The sequence below is a fragment of the Parasteatoda tepidariorum genome, chromosome 5, assembly GCF_043381705.1.
Source record: "Parasteatoda tepidariorum isolate YZ-2023 chromosome 5, CAS_Ptep_4.0, whole genome shotgun sequence".
Taxonomy (NCBI): Eukaryota; Metazoa; Arthropoda; class Arachnida; order Araneae; family Theridiidae; genus Parasteatoda; species Parasteatoda tepidariorum.
In genome coordinates, this window is record NC_092208.1 from 8,049,861 (window position 1) to 8,072,333 (window position 22,473).

Sequence of the window (22,473 nt, forward strand, 5' to 3'; positions counted from 1 at the left end):
ACTTAGGGAATTTTAAAGATTTTTATAGTCATCAAAATAGAAAAATTGCAATATTTTCCAGTTGTGATTAGCATTAAACACACTTGAAAAGTTATGTATGATTTAAATTCATAATTTCGAATATTAAAAGGCATTTAATTCATTAAAGATAGTTAAAATATTTTTTTAATTAATTTAAAATGGGAGTTCTGAATAACAATAAACTGAATCTCTTATAACAAAAAAACGTTTTGAACTGGTTTCTATAAATGAAGCTCGCTTCAATATGTATTAGTAATACTTATTTAAATATATTCTAGCAAACAAGCAATAATCTGTACAAAAATTCTATTTCAAATAGGGATTTTTTTAGGAAACTTACACATTTTAGAGAATTTTCTAAAATGTACCAAAACCAGAAGAATTTTAATTAAACCAGGAGAATTTGGAAAAATCCAGTAGAGTTGGCAGCTATGCACCCATTGGTAGTTAAAAGCATAATTTTCACAGTTCTTAAAGAGATAGTTCTTATTGGAATTACAGTAGAGTTCCGATTATCCGAGCCCCGGTTATCCGAGTTTCTGCTTTAACCGAGCTATCAAATATTTCAAAGATTTTTTTTGTTCTAGTTTATTTTTAAAAAAACCGCTGAAAAATAAATCTGAATTTTATCTTCCAAACACTCAGAAAAACAAAATCCAACAAGATGGTCTGGTGAAATTATCGTTAATATCGTCAATAATGATACTGAATCTAGCGAAGATGATGAAGACAGTGATTATTAAAATCAACATATAAAAATCTCTCATACAGATGGACTAAAAGCTATCGAATGTACTATGATATATGTAGAACCACAAAAAGAGGCGACAACAGCCTTCCTGTTATCCCTAAAAAAGGCGAAACATTACTACAGAAAAGCGCCTAAGTTACGTAGAACGAAAAACGATTAAGGACTTTTTTTAAGTAAAAACTATTTAATTCTCGTAAAGTATGCTTTTTAAATGTTTTTAAGTAAGCTTTTTAATTATAATATGAATTGTATGTGGTATACTCGTATACATTTTGTATTTCTTAAATATATTATACTTTCTTATACATTTATATTTCTTATACATTTATATTTAAATATATTATACTTCCTTATACATAAATACTTTGTCTTTTTCCTTCCGTTCTTATACTCTTCGCTTTAACCGAGTTTTTCAGCTATCCGAGTTTGTTGCGGTCCCCATTAACTCGAATAATCGGGACTCTACTGTATTTTAGCTTTAATAATTGTGCAGGCCTTCGTGCATGATATTTTAGCAATGTTCAGTACTGTTTTGGTGATTATTTTCTTGCTTTTTGTCACCACATATGAAGAACAGGTATTCAGTTAGTTTACAAAATAAGAGCAATTAATTATTTTTTTAATTATATATAATGTTTATAAATTTACAATACATTTTGACTGTTTAAAATCGCATGAGGAGTGAATTTATATTTAACGACATTTCCCTCCATACAACGAACTTTGGGGATTTAGCGATTTCGTTAAATGGAGGTCCGACTGTAGTAGTTAGCAGTACTTAAACAAGAAGAAGATATTCCAACGTCTGTGTTTTAATTTGGCCTCATTGAAATCTTCATTGAAGCGAGTGAAGATGAACATGAGAATTAGTCACGCGATTACCGAGTGTGAAAAGATTTCAATCTTGAAAAACAAATCAACGTGTGAAACTTGAATCGAATTATAGGGATATTTATATTGTGCCGAATCATTGGAACGAAAAGATAAAAAAGGATTTGTATATATAGTTCATTGACTTAAAAATTTCATTTTCAAACATTAAGAAAATTGTTCAGTCAAAATTTAAAGAAAATAGTGTATGATTGTATTTTTATTCATAAACTGAAGTATTTAAATTTTTTTTTTTTAGTAATTGGTGTGCTTGTAACTGGATACCAATTGATTAAAACTTTTTCAATGCTATATCTGCTTAGGATATATATGCACCCAAAAAAAAAGTTTGTTTTCGCGTTCCAATGAGGTGGACCGGGTTCGAATCCCAGCGATGGCTGGTCGATATGGGTTCCGCATCCGGCTTGCACCGACTACAGTACTAACGTGAAATATCCTCTTTGGTAGAAGGATCATGGGTTATTTGGGGAAATTTTTACTGACTTGGGTACTGTACTTGGAAAACAATTTACTGGCAAATATTTAAATAAAAAATAGAAAGGAAAAAACATTTCTTTTGACTGAATCTCGAAAAAACATGGTTCGAGTCCTTAACACATTTTTTCTCAAACCTTAAATAAATAGAATTTAGAAAATGGGGGAGAGAGATAAGTCTGTCGGAAAACTTGAACAGAGCCTCCCCTAAAAAAAATCTGGATATTTGTGACTTTTGGCAAAATGGATGTTATTAAATATTTTTTTCTTTTATAAAAGCTCCAACAATGATACCTTTAGTAGCACCATAAATGGGTGCATGCCTGTGCTTTCCCTTGCAGCATGCTCAAAGCACCGTGGTGGCTCTGCCGGTAAAGACTTGTCTCATTCTACTGGTGGACAGCCAGAGGTCGTGAGTTCGATCCTGGAAGCCGACTATAGAACCGACGTGTATGTAAACTCTGTCGTGACTGAATGGCCTCTTGTTAGAGCGGGGGTTTTTAGAGAGGGGTACCAATTGAGGCGGTGTCCTCGTCGCCTGACTAAGATCAAAATAACATGACGTGTCTATCATAACTACTAAACGATAGAGCGCTGAAAAACGGAACTAAGTGTTTGGGCATGGTTGGGTGAAGTACTGCTAGTTCTAAAAATTTTATTTGTATTTATCATATTTTATAATTTTTGTATTTTATAACCGTCGTTGAACAGTCGACCCAAATCTGGGTTTACTAACTAACCGCAACTAACGACTACGTTAGTTGTCGTTAGTTACGGTTAGTAGATAGGTGGCAGTCGTAACTAACGTTAGTTACGACTGCCAACCTTCAACTCCGTATCCTTGTAATTTTGATCCCAATTCAGAAGACATGAGAGCTCCTGGATCAGTACTCCCAGAGGTATTGATTTGTTATGGGAACGTGGAGGACTTTGTGACCAGACAGATTTAACGTGCATCAGTCACCATTTACTACACGGAGAGTCTTCAGTCGACGAGGATCGAAACCACGACATGGGCTCATTGCCCTACCAACCAGGCTATTCCGGCTTTTTGTATTTATCATAACAAAAAGTTCCTCTTTATTCAGTATGATTACACTAGAATGTATGAAATACTTATTTATTTCTTGGTTAATAAATTGTCTATATTGCATAAAATAATGAAAAATAATTCAACCGATAAACGATACCCATAACATTTCTTTTCTATTGCAGATTTAACATGAGGATGCTTCTTACGGATATTGAAATTGGGATTCTCTACCATGATAGAAAAAATAATGTGAAAAGAACAGGCGTCGCCAAAAGAACAGGCTGTTTAAACATCACATGAGGCATTACTCCTGAAATGTAAGTAGGAAACATACAGTGAGGGGAAAAAAACTTTAATTATGTAATGATCGGATTTTTACATTCTAGGATTCAATCTTAATGGTTAGTTCGATGGGGAGACATAAAATGTGATAATTGGTTAGTGCAAGTCGTGGTGGCTCAGGGGATAGAGCGTTCACTTCCAATGAGGTGAACCGGGCTCGAATCCCAGAAATGGCTGGTCGATTCAAAGCCCGATATCAAATTGCACCGACCATAGTACTGGCGTAAAAATATACTTAATGGTAGACGGATCATGGGTTAGAACCCACTTGCCGTCAGGCTAGCCGTGGGAAGTTTTCGTGGTTTTCCTCTCCATGTAACACAAATGCGGTTCAGTTTCATCGAAAAGTATCCTCCTAATACTTTATCCAGGAGTTCCCTTGTCTTCTGGATTGGGGTAAGAATTACAAGGCTACGGAGGTGAACATTGGTAAACGTAAACCGAAAATTGGGTCGGCTGTTATAATTATTAAGGTCAGATGATATTTTAAATTACGAAATCAGACACAAAAACGTATTTTCTCTGCATAAACATTACTTTCTTTCGACGGATCAGGATGCCTTAAAATATGGTGGATAACCGTAATCTGGGAAATGTGATCTCAATAGTTTAATCAGGGAGATCGGTCTAAACTTTGGACCCCTTAATGTTAGTTTTACTTTTCACGTATTTAGTTCCACGCAAAAAATTTGTTTTCATCTTAATTTTATTTAATAATAGACGGAAAATTTTTTTTCATTAGAAGGTGTAAAAAGTTTTACATTATTTAAAGAATTCAATTTTATAAGGGAATACAAAAATACAAAATATTATCTATACAAAATTTTATGAAATTGGGAGAACAGTCCCCCCCCCCCTCATAATTATCGACGACAAGAGTATGAATGCTAACTGTAGAACAGGGTTTTCACAGATAATAGAAAAAATAAGGCGTAGTAACAAAAATAAAACAAACCTCGATAATTTAATGCATTTGTAATCATCACTATATTTTATTCTTATATAATTTAATTTTATAACAGTCGCTGAACAGACTACCCAATTTTTTTGGGTTTACGACTACCAATGTCCAAACTTTTGAAACCAATTCAGAAGACAAGGGAACTCCTGGATTAAGTATAGGGAGAAATTTGCCTTCGAGGAGGACTTTTTGACGGAACTAACATGCATTTGCGTTACATGGAGAGGAAGACCACGAGAACCTCCTACGGTTAGCAAGGGGACACTAACCCATGATCCGTCTACCACTGAGGATATTTCACGTCAGCACTGTGGTCGGTGCAAGCAGGATCCGTATTACGTATCGACTAGCCATCACCGGGATTCGAACCCGGTTGACCTCATTGGAAGACGAGCGCTCTATCCCCTGAGCCATCGCGGCTCAATCATTACTATATGTTGATTTCGAAGGGGAAAAAATGAAGTATTTAAATTTGTACGAAAGCTCAGGCCAAACAGAGCTAGAAACATTAAAATGGCAGCCTTGAAAAAATTAAAAAAAAATCCTATTAGAAATATTATAATTTTTAAATTTTTTAAAACCCGAAGCAGTTTAATAAAAATTCATATAAAAGAATTTTTAAAAAAAATATAGTATGCTTTAATTATTGCTTTGGTTACTCAACTCATTATTATATAACTAGGTTATTGCATTACTAGGTTAAATTATTTTAGGTTGCTCATAAAATATGATTCAAAACACAACTAATATATTCATTATATGTATTTTAGAATACTATCATGAGGACACCATGCATCCTACTACATTCGGCCATATGCATATGCCTGATATCAGTGTGCACAGCTGGGTGTCTTTTCCTCAGAGATGACCACAGCATCCGCTGTCAGAATACCAGCTTGTTGGACATAGCCGAATCACTCCACATTCTGACAGCTGTTGTCCTCAACAGGCCGCACACCATCGAAGTAGAAGACTGCAAAGGCAGCGATCGCTTGCCAACCATATTCGAAAGCATCGCGCAAAATTCCGGTGTCCAGACGGTCCGGATCAGGAGATCAGATCTCAGGTCCCTGCAGGATCAAGTTTTTATACCGATAGCCAATGATCTGAAAGATCTGGATCTTTCCCACAACCAACTGACCAGTCTCCCGAAAGCGATGGTGGTGTTGAAAGTTCTGGAGCACCTCAATTTGCAGCATAATATGATCGTGTTTCTGAAACCGGACGGTGTGTTGGACAGTTTACCAATGCTTAAGGAGTTGAATTTAGCCCACAATTACATTGGTCTAGCGGAAGAGTTGGAGGAGAATAACAATGAACAACACGGATACAGATTGAAAGGTAAGAGAGTGTGTATACAATTAATCTTTTTTGCGGCCGTATTAACTACATACATGGCTGTCATAATGGACGGAATTAATTGAAGCAGGGGAGTCATCCCCTCTGCTGAGGATCAAAATTGCAATGGCCTGGTCTTCGGATCATCCTCAGGGATGTTTGCCAGATCGTCAAAAGGGTGATTGTAAGCTCAATTCAAAAATCCCGAAAATATCTAGAGTAAAATCATTAATGATAATGATACGTTTCAAAAAATTAATGTCTTCATAAATTTAAATCATTGATATTTTCACAACATGAAATTCTAAATAAATTATACCCAGCACAATTTAAGTTAAAAATTTTGTCAATCATAAATTCTAGTTCTAATATTTTTAAATAAAATAAACAAGAATTTTGACACCTAAATATGATCGATGGTTTCTTAAAACTTCTGGACCTTGAATTTCCGGATCGTGGTTAGCGAAAAGTGCAGAAATCCGGATTTTTTCTAGAGCACAATCATCGTTGCTGTCAGCAATAACCCATTGTGCAGCTGTAGAGCGATGTAAAAGAAATACCGATGTAAAGCGATGTAGAGCGATGTAAAAAAATAGTACCTAAGAACCGGTTGTTGGACAATGCAGAAAAAATTAGAAAGAAAAAAACGTGATTTGTAAAATATTATTTTGTATTTCATGTATTTCCAAAGCCTACCCCAATACTGTAATACAGTAAGATCAGAATGGTCCTTTGCTGTGATTGGCTGAGTGCAGACATACAACTGGAACGGGCGGGAAAAAAAGCTTAGGTGGCCAAACATTAACCTATGATCACAAAGGGTTAAGATATTAGATATCTTTTACTATCTTTGAAGCTGAATAATTTATTAATACAATGACCCTTAATTGCCCAACGTCCTCTTTTAGGGTCAATTCTAATAACAATTCTAATAAATACATACAGGATTTATTCGCATAATTTGAAGACAACGTTTAAAAACAAATGCCATTCGGTATTTTCCCATACAATAAAATTTTTTAAATGTATTTAATATTAAATCATATAGTAAATTTTTTCCCCGCATTTGATTCATTATTAACTTTAACAGGATATTTTTTAAGAGATATACACATTTTATTTTAATATCATACTGCTATAAGTTTTCGTGACTATTCGACCAAATTTTTTTTTTTAAAAAAATAACGAGTGAATAAAGGTGGTACAGAACGAAGGAAGATGCAATCCGAATCATTGAAGTAATGAATAGGAGAATTGCTGTGCAGTGGACGAACTAGTCAAGTAAAAAATTATTATTAGATTAGTTAATTATTTGAATAGTTAGGTCATATAATTAAGTGTCACCCTTAAAGTTATTAAGTATTTAATTTACTTTCAATAAATATTTAAATAAATAGAACTGTAAGAATATTTCTGTTTCAAAAAATCTCAAACAATTTTATATTTCAAAAAATTTTAGGATTTTGCATTGCGTTTATAATTTTTAACTGTTTTTTAATTTGAAAAAGGGAAAGAAAAGTTTAAAGGCAGGTGTTTTTAGAGATTTTCTAGTTTATTTAACAATATTAAATATAAATATCATTGAAAAATTGCCACTAGAGCATTAATGTTAAACAATTTTCAAAGAATAGATGAAAATCTTAATCAAAAAAATATTAAATTACTTCTGATGAAAGTAAATATAGTTTAGGTTGCGTTATTATACCGATGCTTAAAATCATATATATCGATAAATTAATCAATCATTCAACACCAAACAATTTGCCCGAAAATATAATTAAATAAAATATTGTTACAGTGCGATGTTTAATATTAGTCACACAGATGAGCATAACAACGGAAAACTAATGTTAAATTAACATCTAAAAGAAACAAAATGAAATCTAGTAACTTTAATACTTAAAATCACATTATTGATAAATTAAACAATTATTTAACTCCAAAATCTTTGCCCAAAATTCAATTTAAAAAAATATGGTAATAGAGTGACGTTTAATGTTAGTCACACAGATCAGTATAAAAATAGAAAACTAACGTTAACATCTAAAAAAAGAAACAATATCTTAAACTTTAATACTGTAAAACTTATAAATAACAATTTCCTCAATAGTAACAGTGAAAGATATTAATTACACAATCCAGACTTAAAGAAAATATATATACTTTTTCTTTTTAATTCAGTTGCCCCACACACAATAAAATAAATTTCCAAACCCATTTATTTCACATGAAAAACAACAAACATTTAGAGCTATTGAAGTTAATACTTTTCAAACACAATGTATTTTCTAAGCTTTAAGAATTTATTTAATCGCTTTAATGCGCTCAAAACTAAGAATTACATACGGAGAAATTATTTTAAATGTTTCCTTAAAACAAAACCAAGCATTAAATCTCCTTCAGGTTAAGACACATACCTTAACACAGGATCTCTTAAATGTCTCAATTACCTGCATTGGAAAAGAAAAGGATTTACAGAACATTAATTTCTTGGCGGGAGAACTTCTGGGTCAAAGTGCGAGAGCTATATTTGGCTTCCCAAAAGAATCGCCAACGGGCATCTTTTTCTTCCTCTCAAAAATGCCATAGAAGAGATTAAAAATATTCGAAAGAAAGATAAAAGAAAAAGTAATTTAGGAAAAGGGTGTAAGAGGCTTATAAAAGAATAAAAATGGGAACTTCGGAATGAAAAAAAAAGCAACAGAGCGTCCCCAATCCGTGGCAATTTTGCTGCTTCCATTGAATCGCGCAATTAATGAGAATGGCCGATTAAAAATTTTCTGATAAAGAAAGGGTCAGGGCATTGCAACATATCTTACCATGCTTTTCATACCAAGCATGGCGATCATTAATCATCGTTTCTTTTTTCTCCCTTTTTTTAATACCAAACTAATCTGCTTGATCAACGATTATATTAAATTGCAATTATTTCACGGCATTTTTTTTTTTTTTTAATTTGGAAGTTACGTTTCAATAAATGTTATGTACTTTACAAAAGGTCAGTCTAAAATATATGGTTTAAATAAATATACCTACAGTCCTTAGCCAAATTATTAGGATACTATACAGGTTTATTGATTTTACGTGACTGAAATTGGTTTGCATTTGTTTACGCTTGTGTATCAATTGGTTAAATTAGACGATATAAAATATACTAGTGGGCTGCGCCCCCTGCTCGCTAACGGTCGCCAACCCCCGAAAATTGCTTCGCAACCATATCACGAAATAAATAGATAAATAAATAATTCGCTTCGCTCGCTACTAACTTAGATTCATTGCAAATGCACAAAATTCTAAGAATTCAAAACAATCATTCAAATCCATATAACAACTTTCTTTTTTAAAAAAAAAAAATTACACATTTTTAGTAAATACTAAGTAATTAAAATAAATTTGAATTCAAATAAATGACATGTAATTCGTTAAACCTATTAGAAATGTGCTATAGTATAAAGTCTTAAAACGTAACAGCACGACTGAGACTCATTTTTCAATGAATAACTAATAACAATAATAAAACAAAAAAATTCGTGATATAAATCAAAAATCGTCAAATAAATTCGTAATATATAAATTCGTGAAAAAAAGCGCTTTCAACAAAATACTAAATTAGAGATCTATCGACAAAGACTACTCACTTCTGCCTAGCTTAATAGTATGAGATTGCCGCAGCTATGGGGTGAATTTCGGAAGAGATCACATTTGGTAAGAATGCTCTCTCTGGTTATTTCAGTTTCCGTTTTTAAAAGCGCTATACCTTGAGCCACCTTAGATTTGGCAAGTGACATTTTTAGCGGCAATCATGGGTCGATTTGCGTTGCCATTCGGGGAGTTGTAATGAGGCTTTTTTTGTCGCCGTGTAAGAGAAATATATATATAGATATTTGACGATAGGATAAATTAGACGAAATATTATATAAATAGAGAATATTTATTATATAAGATTTTATATTAGTATATTATAATAATTAGGCCAAATTATTAGACGCACTGTCATTTTTTTAATGGTCACTTGTTTGGCACGATTTTGTATGCAATACTTTTACATTTAAACATACATGTAGTGTGTTTTTATTCGGGAGAGTTTTTATATGCGTCCTATTTGTATTTATTTTTAACGTATTGCATTACAATGTTAACCCATTGATACACGAACATAAACAAGTGCAAACCGGTTTCAGTCGGGTAAAAACAATAAAGCTGCATAGAGTATCACCTGATAATTAAGATTTTACATCGAATCTTATAGTACGTTCCCACTGGGAGCTTGTCATCCATTTGGCGTGCACTTAGATGCAAACAGGCTCTCTCCATAGGGGATAATGGTTTTTTCTTAACTTGCAACTGTGTACAGTTATAATAAATATAGTTATAATCTAATATATATAATTCTCCTACGTGGCTCTCAAATCTTGGCTGCATTTCTTTTCGCCGGTGGCAACGTTTGCTTTGTTTTGTTTACGTTACTATTTCTCTTACACGGCGAATCGACCACTGATTGCCGCTAAAAATGTCACATGCCAAATCTAGCTGAGGTGGCTCAACATATAGCGCTTTTAAATACGGAAACTGAAATAACCAGAGAGCATCAGCTGCGGAAATCTCATACTATCAAGCTAGGCAGAAGTGAGTAGTCTTTGTCGATAGATCTCTATTTTAGTATTTTGTCGAAAGCGCTTTTTTTTCACAAATTTATATATTACGAATTTATTTGACGATTTTTGATTTATATCACGAATTATACTATAGCACATTTCTAATAGGTTTAACGAATTACATGTCATTTATTTGAATTCAAACTTATTTTAATGACTTAGTATTTACTAAAAAGATGTAATTTTTTTTTTAAAAAAAAATTTTTACATGGATTTGAATGATTGTTTTGAATTCTTAGAATTTTGTGCATTTGCAATGTAAGCTACGTTAGTAGTGAGCGAAGCGAGCTTGGTTTGCGAAGCAAACCATATAAGATTGCGTAGCAATTTTCAGGGGTTGGCGAGCGTTAGCGAGCAGGGGGCGCAGCCCACTAGTAACATAAATTTGTTATAAATATTTAAAATGAGATTGACATAAAATATGTGTAATTTCCATATATTCTTGTAAAAGTCTGTGACATTTCTCTCAATTTTTCAGGAACATTGCAGTTACAAGATTTTAGTTTGGGAAGAGCATCGCGCAGTCTGGAGTCTGTGAGTCTCAGAGGGAACAGAATGGCCACCATACCAACCCAGATATCTGGCCATGGTTTGCCAGAGCTACGACATCTGGATTTGAGTGAAAATGTGATTGGTGGTCGTATCAACGAGTTTTCATCGAGTCTCTTGCCGAAGTTGGAATATCTTCACCTCCAATACAATAGAATTCAAAGTCTACAGTTCTATTCGATGCCTTCGACTCTAAAATACCTGGACCTTACAGGTAAATTGTACTACATACAGGGTATCTGCTACATTTTAGATTTTCCAATTCATGACTTTCCATGACTAATCCCAAGAACTTTTCATGACTTAACAAAGTTACTATATTTTCTTCGACAAAAACAGAATAATAAATTTAAAAAAAGCATTATAATAACAATAATTGAAATGATAGGTATAACCAAAACTGTTATAATCTGCATCTTCATATTTACAGATTTTAAATTTAAAAAACAGAGTAAAGAAAGAGTTGAAGCTATAAAATAGCTGAAAAAAATACAAAAGCAAAAAAAAAAAATTTCTTTCTTTCTGCAGAATTAATTATACTTTAAAGATACTTTTCTTGCTCAGCGGAAAGAAAAGAAATACTCCTGATCTTCTGTTCTCATTTCGGAATTAAAAAAATTCGCCAATGACTGGCTTGCTTCAGTTAGAATTTTAAATTGAAAGAATTTAAAAAAAAAAAATAGCAAAAATTCTGAAATCACGAAAGTTTAAAAGATAATCCGCTCTAGAAATGATGTTTTTTATTTTATTTTTCGAAAGTGCACTATAATTTTTAAAGAACATAATAAAAACATTACTTATTTTAATAAAATATGACTGTGAGTGGGGATTTTATTACAAATTCAGGTATTCGAAACGCCATGAAATTGAGGGGGGGGGAGGATGAATTCCATTTTAAAAACTAGATTTTTCAGCGACCTAAAGCCATGACTTTCCATGATTTTTTTAAAAATAATAATTAAAATCCAGACATTTCATGACAATCTTTGTTCAGTACCGAAATTCACGACTTTCCATGATTTGACTTTCCAGGTGGGCAAATAACCTGCACATAATTTGACCAGAAAAAAAATAAGCAAATTCCATTAAAACTACACAAAATCTTGGTTTCAGGTCAGGTAATTGAGCAGTTAATGTCACTTAACCTTTATCGATTTAGCATATGGATGGTTGACTAAATGTAAACAATAACAAGCTTCCGGGAGAAATTTTGAAAACTTCCGGTGTATCCCTCCGCTTATGTTACCCGAGGCGATGTGTAAACAGGCTTGGTATTCCAGGAAGCTTAATTAGTGTGTTTCGTGTTTAAATTTACGTGCAATTTTACCATTCATTAGAGTTTACAGTAATTTATGAATTGTAACGGGTCATGAGCCTGACACAAATTTAAGAAAATTAATCTCACAGCATAAATAAAGTGTAAGGTTAGTCATGTTTTTAGCGTTATCTTTATTTGGCTATTCCACTGAGGTGACCAGGGTTCGAAACCCAGCGATGGCTGGTCGATACGAATTCCGCATCCGGCTCGCACCAACCACTGTGCTGACGTTAAATATTCTCAGTGGTAGAAGGATCATGGGTTAGAGTCCCCTTGCCTCACTGTCTCCTGGCATAGTCGTCAACCTAGCCCAACAAATTTAGAAATTTGGCAGAAAACTTTTATTACAAACAATACTTTAAACAAAAGATTAATAACAGTAATGAACTTCTTAGCGGATAATGACTATCTATTAAAATTTTAATATCTTCCCATTTCACATGTATAATATTTTTTTTTGTCTTATTTCTTCTTAAATTCCACACTTTCTGTAAAATCTGTTCTTTTTTTTTTTTTTAAATTTTTTTAAAATATTATGTTATTTAGGCTGGAGCGGAGCTGGACCAGCGGCCAAGTCCTGGGCTATATGGTTAAGGGTTTTCATAACCTAGGTACATGCTCAGGGCTTGGAGGGAAAAAAAATAAAAAAAAGGCCCCTTGCCTTCAGGCGAACCGTGGGAAGTTCTCGTGGTCCTCCTCTCCATGTAACGCAAATGCGGGCTAGTTCCATCAAAAAGTTCTCCACAAAGGGAAATTTCTCCCACTACTTGATCCAGGAGTTCCCTTGTCTTCTAGATAGGGTTCAAAATGACAAGGCTACGGAGTTGAACATTAGTAGTCGTAAACTCGGAAATTGGGTCGGCTGTTCAACGACGGTTATAAAATAAAAAAATAAAATACAATTGTGTAAAATAGCACCGTTTGTTATTTTTTGGGTAGCATCATAGCAAGCTTGCGCAATTTTCAGAATTCATTTGTTATTTGTTTCGTTGAAATTTAAACGTAAAAGAGGCGTTATATTGTAAATACTAAGAGTATAATAATATTGGATGTTGCGCGTTTTCAAGCTTGGGCGTAAAAATCAATCGAAAGTAGTAACCCGGAATTGTTTTAATCCCTAGCGCCACCTGTGCTTAGCTTTACATGATCCATATGTATTAATAAGAGGTGAACCATATGTATTAATAAGAGATCAGATGTATTAATAAGAGACAACCATCCATATGTATTAAAAGATACCTAAACGGTAAAAAGTGGAAAAATTAACCAATTACATGTTTATGTCATAAGAACGGGCTGTTTCAGTAAAAGAGATCTTAAAAATTTTAAAAGCATATTAACACTTATTTCTCAGTTTAGACTGGAAAAAAAAATTTTTTTTAATAAATGTTAATTAATTGCATGAAATCCAATAGAATGAAAGTAAAATATTTTTTTATTCATACAGATAATCCATTCCACTGCAACTGTTCATCTATGTGGTTGTATGAGTGGTTTCAAACTAATACAACCGACATTAGACTGCCCATCTGCAATTCCCCAGAAAAGTTTAAAGACCTTGCAATGGAAGAGATGCCGTGGGCTGTGGAATGCCCGGAAATTAACAGCACATTACGTTACATGACAAAAGGTAAGGGTGCAATTATTAGTGTAATATATTTGCCATAATAAAGGCACACTCAACCAGCACTTTTAACAATAATTTCTCTTTAATATGTGTCTTTTTGTATAACTGTAATAGTGCCTAGCAATGTCGCAGTATTTCGAAAGTTATCGATTATTTTTTCTTCAAAATTTGCCCATTTACTTTTGATATGGATGACATGGATGTCTTTAAATTCAATGTTTTAGTTATGATTAACTTTAGGAAAAAATAATATTGCAACATCGCGGGATTTGGAAAAAAATCTATAGTTGAAATTTTGATTATAATCTTATAGTTCTTAAGAACACCGACTTGAGTGCGTAGTGGTCAGTGAGCTGACATCACATCAAAAAGGTTCTGGGGTTGAATCTCGGACATGGAAGTTTTTTACATTCTTTGTACTCTGTTGTTACTGTGGGAGCAACGTTGGCCCACCTAATATGGGGCAACTGATTGAGTAGCCAACAAATCTGCCCTACACATACCTGAATGACGAGTGTCAATCGGGTGGGCATTGAAGAAAAAACATTTTATAACCCGAATTAAGATTAGAACAAATATAGATTAAAATAGTTTATTGAGCACATTTAAATATTTAATTATTTATATTCGTTAATTAAATTTAATTAATCAATTTTAGTTTTATATGGGAGAAAAAATTTTAATTATTTAATTAAAAGCAACTAAAATAAAAAAAATTTACATTACTTGTTTCAGATTCTGAAGAATATGATGTTATCAAACTGGCCAGTAGTTCGAACTATATAACAGTATCGTGGAAAGTAGATGACCAAAGCAGCAACATCGGGAAATGGACCATAGTGTACCGGAAATCCGACGACAGCCCATACCAAATGACGGTAGTGCCTATTACAGAACCACAGCAAACGTCGAGGGTTGTCCTCACTCAACGGATAACAGGACTCAATCCAAAAACAAATTACATAGTATGTGTAGCCCTAGTGCTGGAGGCTAAATACACCATCGAACCAAATAAATGCAGAAAAATAACCACGAAAGGGACTAGTACAAATACGGACTTGATTAAGGGTATTAGAACTGAAATTGAAGAATTGAGCGTCTCTGCGACGGCTATCAACATCAGGTGGCGTTTAAAGATGCCATCCGTATCCTCAGAAGAAGATGAAGACAATATGGCTGAATCGATTCGGCATGAGTGGACCATACGAATTAGACGCACCGGTTCGGACAACTATACAAATATTCCGGTCTATGACATCACGTCTGGACATGACATTGAAGACCAGGTGTACGAGTACGGCATATCGGACTTGTCGCCACGTACCCATTACGACGTCTGTCTGGTAGATGTCGAGCACAGGGCAATAAGCGACGAAGACTACACGCCGTTAGTAACAAACGAGACTTCGTCCTGCAGTACGGTACAGACGTACAACAACTACATCCTGTACGCCACTGAGATCGTTGCTATAACACTTGCTTGTGCCATCTGCTTTATCGTGAGTGCGGTCACGATCATTCTGTGTAAGCAGAAGAAACTTCTACGATGGCAATCTCCTACGAAACTGAGGAAGTGGTTATCGAGGCGTTGCAAGGAGAGGCCTCAACCCATAGGCTGTAACAGCCACTACGCGACAACCAGTACACTGCCCAGGGTGCAGCCATCATCGGCAGCAACAGATGCCAGATGCCTGGTAGGGACCTGGAACACTTTAAGATCCCCGTATTCACATTTTGGTGATATAGATAGACCAGAATTTCGCAGTTTCAGGACTACGACGTACAGAGACGCATTGACGTCTGTAACGATATACAAGTCTGGTTATTCGGAATGTTGACGTACATACATCAGTTCGTTGATATACAATAAAAGCAAATTACAAATTATAACAAATACATAGAAATTGAATGTGGACATTGAATTTCGAAAGAAATTATAGTGAAAACATATGACTTTATATGCCAGTAAAAATCAAGCAACATTGACTGCTATAGTATTTGTATAAGAATCATGTTTTTTTAATGAAAAAAAATTGTACTGTAACAGTTAGTATGCAGTATTGCTAAATACATTGGGTATAATGGTTATCAACCTTTTAGGAAAAAATTAATGCAGGTTTAATATTCTCAGCTATCTTTAACTTTTACATCAGGAAAAAAAGAGGGAAATACGGCCATTATCCAAACTGCTTTCTGCTAAAATCCAAGTGAAAATAAAAATTAAAAGGAAAAAAAAATTTATTTTTTTTAAATTTTATTTAGTTTTAATTTATGAGTAAATAAAACTCAACTTCAAGTTGAGTTTAAAAATTCAGAATTTTTTTTGAGCCCTTAACCAAGGGGCAAAATAAATTTAGAACCACAGTTCTAAGGGAAATGTATACAGAAATAATTAATTGAAACAATCACACTGTATAAATATAGTCTATAATAATTATACTGCAAAAATAACTTAATACATTCAACAATTTTTAAACTATCATTGCGTTAATAAAGCTATGCAGTTATGATGTTAACTCAACCGAATATAAGTTGAATATATATGGATGATAAAAAAAAAAAAAATGGATAATGACATACGCATGTAATTATATCATCTTGACAGAAATAAGCAATGTAAGAAAGAAAGGGGGGGAAAACAAGCTGTTTTAGCCAAATTTGATGTGTAAATATATAATAAAGTTTCTTTTTTTTCAAAAACAAAAAAAAAAAAAGAAGTGTTCTGATTTATTTTTTATAACTTTTTTAATGAAACGCTTGATCAGAATCAAACTTATAAACAAAATTTGTCAGTTAATCTTTTTTTTTTATTTTTAGTGCAAAAGCTCTTGATATATTATTCAACATACACTGCTTGACTAGAAACATTTGACTCGATTCTTTTAGTTCCTGTGGTTGGAATGTTTGTTCTGTGTGGTTCTGGTTGGCGCGGTTCTTATTCAATACAAAGACAGCCAAGTAGAACATAAACAAACTAATTATGCATCGAAGTTGCCAGGCACACAAAACGAAAATATATCACAGTTACAATAAAATACATAAACAAACAATAAATCTAAGTTAAGTAAAAGATGTAGACGAAAAAGAATTATATTTCAACAAATTCGAGGTGCAATACCGGTGCTGCATTTAATTAATTTAACGTTAATTAACAATCTAACTTATGTGGAGAAACTTAGCTCAACTTTAACACGCTATTTTGTTTATAACTATCAGCTGGTGATGACTTTATAGGTCACATATATAGGTATCCGAGATCATCTTCTTGAAGTGTAAGTACCAAATTGTCGTTAATTTTTTATAACTTCGGTTCAAACACGCTTCAAAAACATAAGTACGAAAATTATAATCACGTGATTTCACATATTTTTAAACTATTAATTCTATGAAGTCATCCTAACTCAAAGACTTAAACTTAACTATGAGTCAAAAATAAATAATAATTAAAGAACGCGTAACATGCTCCGTAGCTAGCACAAATTACTATTACTTCTCTAGATTTAAAAAAAAAAAACTGTTTAGGAGTTCAATCTTACTATTCAACTTTTCAATTTTGTTTTTCTGCGCAAAGAACTATACGATTACGTATAGAAAAATGTACTGCATGAACTATAGATGAATAGAAAAATGTACTGGATTTGTAATGTAATAAAAAATATGTAACATTCGACAATTAGATAGAGAATTATAAACTGTTCAACTTAAGTAAAAAATGCAACGCGAACCGCATCGCAACCCGCAGAATTTCAGCATCATCATTAACGAGTTTCATAACGAATAAAATTACTTCCCATTTATAGCTTTTTATTGTCTCGTACATTCTGTACGAAACCCACTCCGCAATACACTCTACTTCATTCTCATCTAAGTCCCAGAAAGAATCATCTTCTCCCCAAAACCCTTCCAAAAGAATTCGAAATTCCACACTTTTAAAAGATTTTACATGAACTTTAAAATCCATATTTTGCCAAGCGTCTAGTCTCATTTAACACTTGGCGTCTATTTTAGCAGCTAGTTTAATTTTTCCCTTAATAAAAGTTTAAAAAAATAATAATAAAAAACTTTGTTGAATTATTTATTCTAAAACGATCAAATATTTTTCTTAAAATGCATATTTTATGACACAAATAATGACTGTTCGATTTTCGTAATTGGTTTTCTCAGCGGTCGACTTATACACCAGACATACCAGTAATTTGCTAATTGGGATAAACGGCACCTCGAACGAATCATAAAAATTCAATCGAGTCTAGAAATCGAAACATTTAAGTCAGGCCGTGTAAAACATTCGAGACCTAATCTTTCGCTTATTTGCAATCCAATTTTCGTTTCGAATATGTTGAACACAAAGTTTTCCGCACACTGTATCTTAACTATAAAAGTACATAAAAAATAAAAAACGTATCTTGAAACAAAGTCATCAAGACTTAGGGTCACTTCTAGTAGCAACATTTAAAGCTAGATGGCAGCACTATCATTCGTTCTTAGAATTCCAGCTTTTTATGTCGGCCAGACTAAAACTATAAAACAGTGATTCTCAACCTTTTTTTTGTGGCTGTACACTTTTAACGATTTCGAAATTTGACGGCACACAATGAAAAAAATTAGATTAAAAGTTGCTTAATTACCTATTTTACACTGTGTTGAATAGTTTGTGATAATAATTTTGAATGTGAAATAAAATAATGTGTACTGCAAAAGCACATTTATTAAGGGATTAATTATTTCTTTTGACCAATTTTTTATTAGTTAGGTAACAGTTATTTATTTTTTGCCAGTTATTAATTGTTAGCTTGTTTTCTATAATTATTAATTGTTATTTTTTGTGATTTCTTGTTAACTGGTTTTTTTGCTAATCATTAATTGTTAGCTTAATTTTTGTCAGTTATCCTTTGTTAATTTGGTTTTATATATTTGTTTTTTTAGTTATCCTTTGTTAATTTGTTTATTAATTGCATAGCTTACTGTAATGATAAGTTCTTACAACTTTTTTAAAATTGTGCGTCATATACAATTTAAACACTTCCATCTTATTTCAACTTATTTTAAGATTGTCAGAGACAAGACAATCGCCGACAAAGATGTTCACGTGGTTAAAGCGTGGAGAAATTATAAAAAATATATATTATATATACACTTTTCTTTAATTTAAACTTTACTCATAATAAAAAAAAGTATTATAATTTTTATTGTATCACTTCTAATATTTGGGGGCACATATTAAGAATTTGGCGGCACACAAAAGTGCCGCGGCACAGTGGTTGAGAATCACTGCTATAAAATATAACCGTATGTTTTTATATCAAAAATCTATAAAACTCACACTGTAGGTATCTAGAAAATCCTTTTTCTTTTCTTTTTTTGGGGAGGTGGGGGAGAATGGAGGTCCGTCTATTGTTTAATATAATAAATTAATATAGTTAATATTGAAATAAAAAATAGTCGTTGCTGTAAACTCCGGCAAACCTCTTAATGGAAAAAAAAATGCAGGCTACTAATACAGAAACAAAAATAAACGAAATAAAATCACAAAAGTATATTTTGAATTTACATATTATTAAAATTAAAAGATTGCAATAAAGAAATCACCTGCAATGTGCGATTTTTGGACGCACAAACCGTAATTCAAAAATTTTGTACTCAGTTCTAGAAGTCTACACGCCAATTGTAAATTTAATGAAATAATATTATTTTAATTAAATAATTGGTTAACAATTCTTAATACGAATCTTTCGCATCTCAGGAAATTTTGAATAAATTAAAAAATATTGAATACTATAATAATTAAATCGATGAGTTCTAAAATAGGTCATCTGCAGTCTATTTATTCCCTATGAAGATGACATATTTTCGGACTCATCGATTCAATTAATATGTGAATGAAAGAGATATTTTTTTTTCAATAAACAAGAATTATTTGACATTTGCAGTTAGTCAGCAAACAATTAAACTTTTTGCAATTTTTTTAGGTTTTTTTTAATTTAGCACACAGAGTGTCGCAACAGTAATAGTTTTGTTTTAGTCTGCAAATAATGAAAAAACAAATACATTAAAATGACTGACGTTTAGAACTGCGTCTAGACAAAATTAAAAAATAATGAGAAGAAATAAATAAATAAATAAAAACAACAATCTAAAATACACTATTAGTTTACTTTGAAGAAAAATCTTTATTTACGTAGAACATGAATAGGTTCTTAAAAGTATATTCTATGAGGTTTATATACAATTTCGTTTAATATGTGAAAACCTAACGGTTTTAAGTGAAGTGTACACTATAGATGGCAGCACTACTGATTTTCTTCATAATTAACAGAAACGCAAGTTATAAATTTATTAAATTTCAACCTAATATCTCAAATGAATAACTTTTAATCAAAATTAGAAGATCAATAAATCAAGATTTGATGTAATCCTGGTTTATTATTACTTGTAATTGTATCACAAAATTGCTTATAATTACAATTGTAATTGAATAGCTGAGGAATGAAGGTGTCATGAAAATTAAATGAATTTGAATGACTTAACTTTAAGGTTTGCAAGTTGCCCCCCCCCCCTTTTTTTTTTGAGCAATAGAAAATATAGACGACTATAACCTGTGTTTATCATATGAAATCTTCCAATTTAGTTCTTGCAACTAATCACATGGTTGAGTTTAATCACGTGGTTGTGCATGGCGTGTTAAAGTTACAGCTTTAAGCCATGAGTTTATTATCAAGGAGAATCAAATTTTGGATCCGATTTAATTAGCTGTCTGCAAGAGACGTCACGCGGGTGTGTCGAACCTGATTGGCTGAACCACGCGTGACGTCGCTTATAAATATCCCAATAAGGAACCTGCATGCTTTTTTTTTTTTTTCATGTTTTAAAATGAAACATCATGCCATTTTATAAAGACAGACACCAATTTCAGACCGGTGCGATAACTAGTTATTTTGTTATTAATAGTTAAAATCGCTTGATTAGCCCCTAAATCGCTGCTAGGTTTCCCATCCGCTCTGATGACGTCACAGTATAGCACAACCACGACTCCCATCATGTTGTGAAACGGTGAAAGCATATGCCGCGCCAAGTATAAATTCTGAAAAATGGCTCCAAGCAAAAACTTCAAGTGTTGCATTGTACCATGAGCAATAGTTCTACATTAAACACGCCAAATAAATAATTTTTTAATGTACCAAAAGGAGAAAAAAAAGACAAATTTGGTGCAAAGCCATCAAACGGAGGAAAAAAAATTCTCGCAAATTGTCTGCAACTACTGCATTATACCACCTAGTTCTAGGAGGTGGTGATTACACAGTTGCTAAGACCATTTTACAATAACTTACTTAATTATAATTTAATTCTGTAAGATTGTTTTTCTGATTGATAAGCTTCTCTGAATGAATAATTCATTATACTGAATTAAAATGTTTATGAAATGCTGTTCAGATCACTTTCTTTCTTTCTTTCTTTTTTTTTAATTCTTTAAAATGAAAGGATTTTATTCTTAGAGAACAGTGGTGGACAGGTTCTTTTTTTTTAAAGTGAAAAAATAATTTTATCTAGAAGAAAAAATTATTAAAGTTAAAATAAAAAATGATAGGTGTTTAGCATTATTTATTTTTCTTCAAAAAAAAAAAATTTCAAGAAAATATCTTAGAAGTTAAAAATAAAAAAGAATTTTTTTTTTTTTAAATTTACCTAAAATCCAGGTCATATACCATTCATTCCATTTCCTCTAATTGGGATCAACTCATTAAATTAAAAACTTTCAAAACAGTTCAGACTTTTATATATAGACAAATATAAATAAAAATGAATCAGTATAGATAAAGAAAAATGAATTAATTTCAAAATTTACAGAAAAAAAAAGTAGTTTCGACATTTATTTTTTCATTCCTCAATTTTATTTCATTATGCTGAAAGGTGCCCACAAAAATTTTCTCAAGGGGGAGGATGCAACTGATATACACTACATATATATTTAAACTATATATACGATATAATCATGAAAGAAAAACAATTTTTAAAAAATGCAGTTCAAATTAAAACACCTTTGTTACACTCGCTGAGTTACTATACTTTGACGTCATAAGCAAACCCTGCCTCATTTTGTGTCACGTGAAGTTAGTTTCGGTTAGGGGTAATTTTAAGTTAAGTTTTTTTTAATATTCGGGTCAGTTTTTTAAATTCTGAATTGATTTTAGAGAGTTTTAAGATATAGACTATTTAAAATAATCAACATTCTGCGATTACCCAACGCATGCAGGTTCCTCATTGGCGATGTCAACAAATGCCAAAAACATAACTGGACTGTTCATTCGTTCTATCGGGAGATTAATATGTTATCTTAATTAAACAAATTAACTCAATGCTGCTTAGCTAACAGTGTTTTACGCAACTCTTTCGCTAAGTAAAATAAGAAAGCCACAATTTCACTTAAAGCCTTTCACTTAAAGGTAAAACTATAATTTCAATTATATACATCTTGCAATAAAGAATTTACACCGAAAAGTTTTAGAACGGTCAAA

General features: G+C 32.3%; 2 protein-coding genes across 2 annotated transcripts in view; one reads left to right on the forward strand and one right to left on the reverse strand.

The window, feature by feature from the left end:
* Window positions 1-16,186, forward strand: part of LOC107451099 (leucine-rich repeat transmembrane protein FLRT3) — a 40,011-nt gene extending 23,825 nt beyond the window's left edge. The window contains exons 2-6 of the mRNA XM_016067090.3: window positions 3,353-3,487; window positions 5,244-5,814; window positions 10,945-11,229; window positions 13,781-13,963; window positions 14,696-16,186. Of these exons, the coding sequence (XP_015922576.1) occupies window positions 5,253-5,814; window positions 10,945-11,229; window positions 13,781-13,963; window positions 14,696-15,798 (2,133 nt within the window). The 5' untranslated portion in view covers window positions 3,353-3,487; window positions 5,244-5,252 and the 3' untranslated portion in view covers window positions 15,799-16,186. The remainder of the gene's footprint in view (window positions 1-3,352; window positions 3,488-5,243; window positions 5,815-10,944; window positions 11,230-13,780; window positions 13,964-14,695) is intronic.
* Window positions 1-22,473, reverse strand: part of LOC107451097 (RAB3 GTPase activating protein subunit 1) — a 191,381-nt gene that overhangs the window by 51,131 nt on the left and 117,777 nt on the right. The window lies entirely within an intron of this gene.